General features: G+C 46.2%; 1 protein-coding gene across 1 annotated transcript; it reads left to right on the top strand.

The window, feature by feature from the left end:
* The first annotated feature begins 6,323 nt into the window (after positions 1-6,323).
* Positions 6,324-7,231, top strand: LOC103595551 (vomeronasal type-1 receptor 1-like). Its single transcript, XM_008578969.1, has one exon. The coding sequence runs from the start codon at positions 6,329-6,331 to the stop codon at positions 7,229-7,231; it is 903 nt and encodes a 300-aa protein (XP_008577191.1). The 5' UTR covers positions 6,324-6,328.
* Positions 7,232-7,574: the final 343 nt, after the last annotated feature.

Here is a 7,574-nt window from a genome sequence, read left to right as displayed (position 1 = left end):
GGCATATTCAAGAATGTTCTGTGCTCTCTATTGAGCATGCCCAGCCACTGGATTTGCATAAACCAGCCCCTTGTGGTCTCATTTTCCCCTAGTTGGTGCTGAAAATAGGTCTAACTGGCAACAGTAACTTTTCTCCAGGGGAGACCACAGAGGAGGGGGCCTGAGACCTCAGGGAGTGGCTGGAGACCCAGAGGCATGTCCTGAAATCCAAGCTCAGGGAAACTGAGCACCTTCTATATCATAACGAACTAGAATTTAAAGGTTGGGAAAACCCTCAGCTGGTCCATATTAGAAAAAATGAGAAGGTATGTTTGGAAGAGAACACTAAGGGTGCGGCAGACTGAGCATTTGATAAGGAGATTAGTGTGGTTAAGAACCATGGACCTAATCAGCCATCTCAACAGAAGCCAGGAATAGAGATTATATCAGCAGAAACACTGCAAACTGGGACTAAGGAAAACAAAGAAAATGGGATGAAATGAAGGCAGGCTGTTGGACTTGAATTTTACAGGATAGGACCATAGAATTTTTGGCTGTGAATGAGTGCTATTCAAGACAAGCGAAGAATGACCCTCAAGGTGACTCAGATCATCAGGGCCACCTTCCTGGTTTCAACAAGCCTGATGACCTCCGCCCAAAACCTTGGGTGAAGGAATACCTAGAGCCATGGTGGCACCACCCCCTCCCTGAGGGCACGACACCTGCTTGGCAGAGCTTCGAGGTCAGGACTACCCCCAGTGAGTCTGGAAGGCAGAGCATCAAGCCAAAGAGGATGATTTTTGAACCTTCAGTTGCCTTGCTAGGTTTTGGACTTGCTTGGGACACTTCACCTCTTCCTTTTTTCCCATTTCTCTATTTTGGAATGGGAATGTCTATCCTATTTCTGTTCCACCATTGTATTTTGGAAGCACATAANACCTATATCTGATTTAGATGATATTTAGGTGACACTTTGGACTTTAGACTTTAGAATTGATGCTGGAACAAGTTAAAACTTTTGGGGCTGTTGGGATGGAATGAATGTATTTTGCATATGAGAAGGACATGAATTTTTGGGGTTCCCCAAACTCAACGTTGAAGCCTATCCCCAAAGTGATGGTATTTGGGGGCAAGGCCTTTGAGAAGTAATGAGGTCACGAGGGAGCCCTCATGAAAGGGATTAGTGCCCTTATTAGAGATGATCTCTCTCTTCATGTGAGGATACAGAAAGAAGGAATCCTCTGCAAACCAGGAAGAGAGCCCTTACCTGGAGCTAAACTGGCCAGCACCTTGATCTTGGGCTTCTTAGCCTTCAGAACTGTGGAAAAGAAATGTTTGTTGTTTAAGACACCCAGTCAATGGTATTTTTGCTATAGTAGCCCCAACTAAGACAATGGTGGTATAAACACAAGGTATGACTGAGAGGAGCTGGTGTTTTCAGTGAGGTGGAGAAGCTATGGCTCAGAAGCTACACCTGGCTGCACTTTGTGTGGCTGAAATGGGAGACTTTAGTACGAGATAGACTGAGCACTATTCTTACTGATCAATTGACCTGAGGAAGTCTATGACAGTGAAACCTGAAATGCGTGGCCAAAACGCCTAATCATCAGAGCTGGCAAACTCCCATGGAAAGGGTTGGTGATCCACAGAGTTGTCCTGTCTGACTAAGGAAAATCCTCTGCATGTGAGGGCAGTACTAGGAATATGGCCATACAACTCAGGTATGGAGAACAGGTGTGGAGAAGCACCTCACAATGTCTCCAGTCCTCTCTGACAGACGGACGTATCAAGGTCAGAGGCCTCAGTGTAGGAGAAAACAATTTAGAGAAGACACACAACTTGAAATGCAAAGGCGCAATTCAGAAAACTTCATGAAGGGGCTGGCCCGTGGCTCACTCGGGAGAGTGCGGTGCTGATAACACCAAGGCCACGGGTTCTGATCCCATATAGGGATGGCCGGTTTGCTCACTGGCTGAGCGTGGTGCTGACAACACCAAGTCAAGGGTTACCGGTCATCTTTAAAAAAAAAAAACTCAAAGAAACATATAAAAATAAAAAATGTATTAGGAAATGGATAGAGGTACAGATATATGTACAGCTTTGTGATCAAGCAAGTATTGCAAAAACGTTAATGTTAGAATCTACATGTTGAATATATGTGTGTTCACTGTAAATTCCTTTAACTGTGCTGTTTATTAGAAATTTTTCATAATAAAATGTTGAGAAAAGAATCAGTAATTCTGAGGCCAACGGCTAGATACAATCGATCATATTAAATATTAAATAGACTACTTTATAAAATGCAAAGAAAAAAAACCTTAAGTAGTTTCGTATAACTTCGTATAATGTATGCTATACGAAGTTATTACGGGGCTTTTTAAACTTTTAAAATATGTCATCTAGACGATAAAGGTACTGAATAAAACATATGAGCATTGTTGGAAATGACTCAGTAACTGGGCAGAATATGTTTTTATACAGGTTCATGCAGATGGTTAACCATTCACCAGCATCTTGGCAGGACAGCATGAAAGTTAACTCCTCGGGTGGTGGCTAAGGTAACAGAATACACATTCCTTCCTGCTTCCGTGTCTAGTTAATGATAACATTCTATCTAGATGCTGCTTTTTTAAAGCACTGGCCTAACTCATTTTTGAAAACAAAATAATTGCTTTTTATTTTATAAATTTATTGTGTCCTTTTACAACGAACAAATTATTATATTTACTTATTAAAAAAAGAAAGAACTTAATTCTGAAATATACTGGGGAAGTATCCAAGTTATTTCAAAATTGCCTGCAGTTATTTAAAATTTCTCAAGATGAGTCAGGCTGGTCAATTTCACTCATTATCATGACTTTCAAATAGGTCCTCTACCTGTGTCATGCTTTTATTCTTGTCATCTTTAAAAAAAAAAAAGAAAACTTCATGAAGAGAAGGAACCTTAGCTGGGGTGAGGGCAGGGGCGGAGGTGGTACTCAGGGCTGTGTCAGGTTTGCAGAGGGCGGGAGATGTGTCAAAGCCCCTTGACATTGTGAGGAGTTTAGAGACCCCGCATGAGGGTATGTGGATAGAAGGGCAGGGGTCTGGTGGAAGGCAGCAAAGCCAGGACTGCAGGGATTAGAGACAGAGCCTTCCCCTGGTTGGGAGTGGTAGTGCTTTGCCTCTGGGGATAATCTGCAGGTGACCATGAACTTATGGAGAGTCAACCCCATTGGGGAGGATGATGAGCCCGCTTGGGGGGTACTATCAGGGGAAACCCCTGCCCCACACTCATCACATTTTACCTTCCCTCACCTCTGGCTTGGACCTCCCCCTGCAGCTCTGGGGAGCCCGGAGTTTTCTTCCAGCTGTGCTCGCTGCTCATTAGGCCTCCTGCTTAATCACTGGCAATTGCCGCTGAAGATTTGCACCTGACACCCAAGTCGGCTCCTTCCTGGAGATGCCCCTGACTCCCCTTGCAGATAATGTCACCATGTCTGCAGGTGACACTGTGAGGGCCACTCTGGGGGATGAGCTCAGGAATCCTGTCCCTATATCGGTGGCTGCAGATGCTTTCTGTGTCTCCTGATGCTCACTCCGCTGCCTGTGGCCACAGCAGCAGAGGTGAGCCCGGTGAGTGTCCCCAAGGCTCAGACCCAGGGCTGGACTGGTGGGTGGAGAGTCCCATCCCTTGCAGATGTGGTCAGTGCTTAGAGGTGGGTGAACCAGGGCTTTGTCCCTCCAGCCTCAGACTACACCCAGTCCTGCCAGGGCTGATTCCAGTGGGCTGCCATGGGCAATGCGGGCTGAAGGAGCTTGTTGTGGGGACAACGTGAAGGTGGGGAGGGGATAGCAGGGACTCTGCCCCCCAGCAGCTTGGGGAATGCATTACTGCAGGGCCAGCTGTGTGTATCTGGCTGATTCTAGAGGCTCCATGGGAAGTGCTTTGTGCTGAATCCAAGCCCATCTCTGAGTCTCTGCACTTATGTCTTCCCAAGAAGAAAGGGTGAAGCGCTTCTTTGTCTCACTTTCATGGCCCCGGCTTGGTGTCAGCACCGGGGATGTTTCTGCCCTTTAGAATTCAGAATTGATAATGCAGCTGCTAAATCACGACATAGTCTGTATGTGTGTACACACGTGTGCACGTACACACACACACACACAATATTATGGAGCTGAGGTTATCTTCTCTTCACAGATGTTCTCTTCTGTGTCTGGATTGGATTGGAGTAAATGACTGAGTACGTGTGTGTATGTGTGAGTGTGTGTGTGGTTTGAATTGTGTCATTTCTGGTGTAAGAAAAGTAACAAGTTCTCTGACTTTCTGCCTCATAAGGCCATGAAGAAAAGGAAAAGAAACTAGAGCTGGACAGACTGGCCCGAGTTCAACACCAGCAGGAACATTATTGACTGTGTGACTCTGTGTAAAGTGCTCAGGTTTCCTGCTCTGTCTCCTGCCTCTTACATAAAGATGAGAATTGTAGTTTGCAGGAAAGCTGTAGGTAAAATAAGTTGACTATATAAATGATCTATCAGGCATCCAATAAATAGTTAACTGAGAAACTGGACGCAAACTTACCCTGACTTCTGACCTCCACTGTGTGCATTTGCATGTACACACAACTTTCTGGCTGATTTCCTTATTACTTTTCTCCTCCCTGTCTTTGACTGTATCTCCCACATCTTCAGTCTAGGTCACTGGACAGCTCCTTCATGTAATCATGTCTTTACCTGCATCCTTTACGATTATGTTGAGTGTCTTGAATGTACAATTTGTCAGAAATTTGAGTCTATAGGGAGCTTCCTCATCATCACTTACCTAGGGTTTCCACATGCGTCTCCACCTGTCTTGTCACGGTCCCACTGCCACCCTCGGGGCACAAAATGTGCTTGGGTGGCTCATGAACATTGGAAGGGGAGGAAAACCTGGCACCTCCCTGTTATCGGGCATCACAGGAGCCTCTGCTCTCTGTCCTCAGGTAGTGGAGGTGCTGTTTTCTCTGTCCTGAGTTTTCACCCAACACCTGGGGTTCACAGTGTGTGTGTAGAAACTCAGGTCACTTCACATTGGCCTGCTGTGGATGGTGTTGAGTGCTGTAGTTCTGTAAAGTCTTCCCAAACCCTGGAAGAAATGGTCCCTCTTCTATGATCCCGTAACACCAGTGACTTCCCTCTTCTCCTGAAGTTTTCACAGTGTACTTGCTAAGTCTATAAACAGAGTGGAGATGCCGTCTCTGTTCACCTACCTGATGTTTGGGGGCATAAAACCATATGGGAATAAAATTACTGTCAGATTCTACTATTAGTCCACTTAATTGAAAGCAAGATGAATGTGACCTAACACTCAAATAGTGATTATGAGGTTAATAAAAATACCTAACATAAAACTGGAGTTTAAAGTGCCAGGGAACGTCTCTGCATTTTCCAGTTTAATCCTTTAAGAAAGGAGGTGTGTAAATGGGCCACAATAATCAACCTCATTGTATGTCGACAAAATAAAATTAAGAAAAAAAAAAAAAACAAAAAAAGAAAGGAGGTGTATAGACTCTATCACCGCAGCTGTTTTTACACTATAGACCAAGTGCCTAAACATTAAACCACGCGTGTCCAGCAGACTCAGCCTCAGCCCCAGGCCGTGGCTGCTTGTATTTTCCTTGTGAGCAGAGCTTCCACGTGCTCTGATTTGTTGCTCGTGTGCTGTTTTTGGTGAAATGCTCATTCCACTGCATTTCCTTGATCTCCTTTTCATTTTTTAACTAAATTCAAATGTCATGAACTCTTGGCAACCTTCACCTATTCCTTGGTGTTATTTACTTTCTCCAGAAGTTTGCATATTTCTTTCTTTCCTTTTTTTTTTCTTTTTCTTTTTGGCAGCTGGCCCTATGGGCTTCCAAACTCTTGCCCTTGGTGATATAATACTGCGCTCTACCCAACTGAGCTAACCAGCCAGCCCTGCATGTTTCTTAACCAGAGAAATTAAAGTTAATTGTAATGATCTGTTTATAAGTTTCTCCCCCTCAAATCAGAAATGACATCTGATCATCAGTCACCTAGTTCAGAATTAAGTAGGAGTGCAATAAAGATGGCGAACAAGAAGAAAGCCTGAGCCTTGGTGAGCAGGTGCCGTCCACACGACTGCTCAGGGTTAGAGGAAATATTAATGGGCTGTTCTGATGGGCTTGTGGGTTCCTCTGCCATGACATTATTTCCCCAGGTCTTTGGATTCCCTTCCCCTGTCAGTGCTGATGGTGAAGCCCAAGATTCCTTTAACTCCAGGGCTCACTAAGGCAGCTGTAACACAAGCATAGCCATATTAATTTTATTATTTTCTAGGAGACTCTCTGTGTCCCCCAGACCACATGCCACCATGGACATGGTGCAAACGAGTGTTGGCGATGTGGTCCTGAAGGTCGTGTTCCTGTTCCAGGTGGGAGTTGGTATTCTGGGAAACGCTTTGCTTCTCTCCATTCACTGCTCCTTATTTCTCGCTGGGGACAGACTGAAGCCCACAGACCTCATTCTGTCCAACTTGGCTGTAGCCAACTCCTTTGTTCTTCTCTCCAAGGGGATACACCAAATGATGGAAGATTGGGGACTGGCACGTGCCCTGGAGAACTTCGGGTGTCAGGTGCTCTACTACTTCCACAGGGTGTCCCGCGATCTTTCGCTGTGCACCACCTGCTTGCTGAGCTGCCTTCAGGCGGTCATGGTCAGCCCCAGGAGTGGGGCGTGGGCAGCCCTCAGAGGTAGCGTGTCCAAGAATGCTGGCTCCTCCTGCCTGCTCTGCTGGACCCTCAACCTGGCAATCAACATCATCTCTCCCATTCAAATAGGCATCTCCTGGGAAAATAGCAGTAGTTCAAGAACAGTTAACTTCACCTTTTGCCAGTACAAAGTCTCCCCGTCTGGAAGGTCTGCAATCCCATTATCCTTTCTGGGAGCCGTGTTAATGATCCTCATGGTCTCGGCCAGTGTCTACATGGTGTGTCTTCTGCACAGACACCACCAGAGGGTCCAACATGTCCACAACCCTGGCCTCACCCACAGGATCTCCCCTGAGATGAGGGCCACCCACACCATCCTGCTCTTGGTGGCCAACTTCATCCCCTTTTACTTTCTCAATTCCATCTATATATTTTATGACACAAAGTCTTTTCGTTCCTACTTGTGGCTGCAGCACACCCTCAAGTTTCTTGCTACGTGTTTTCCCTCTCTCAGCCCCTTAGTGCTGGTCCTCCAGAACTCCAGAGCCCTGAGATCTTGTTTTTAGGCCACGAGAACATCCACCGTGATCACTGATACACAGCTGGCTGGTCTCTCCCTCCCTTCTACAGATGTTTAATGAAAACCTCCTGTGAGTCCCTCTTCCCTAACCATGGAGGCCCTTACAGGCCTGTCAAGGAGAGAGACTTTTTTTTTTTTTTGTCTTTTGTCTTTTGTCTTTTTCCGTGTCTGGCAACGGATCGCAACCCTCAGTGTTGCCCCCATACCGGGCCGGGGACCGGCAACGGGATTGCAACCCTCGGTGTTGCTCCCACGCCTCGCTCAGCCAGTGAGCGGGAACCGGTCTGTATGTGGGATCCGAACCCTCGGGCGGGAGCGCCGCCGCGCTT

This window comes from Galeopterus variegatus, unplaced genomic scaffold (genome assembly GCF_000696425.1).
Source record: "Galeopterus variegatus unplaced genomic scaffold, G_variegatus-3.0.2 Scaffold1792, whole genome shotgun sequence".
NCBI classification, from domain to species: Eukaryota; Metazoa; Chordata; class Mammalia; order Dermoptera; family Cynocephalidae; genus Galeopterus; species Galeopterus variegatus.
This window is presented reverse-complemented; position numbering and strand designations above follow the sequence as displayed.

What these genes read in the sequence shown, in the direction of transcription:
- LOC103595551 (XM_008578969.1), top strand. Translation starts at nt 6,329, where the DNA reads ATGGACATGGTGCAAACGAGTGTTGGCGATGTGGTCCTGAAGGTCGTG.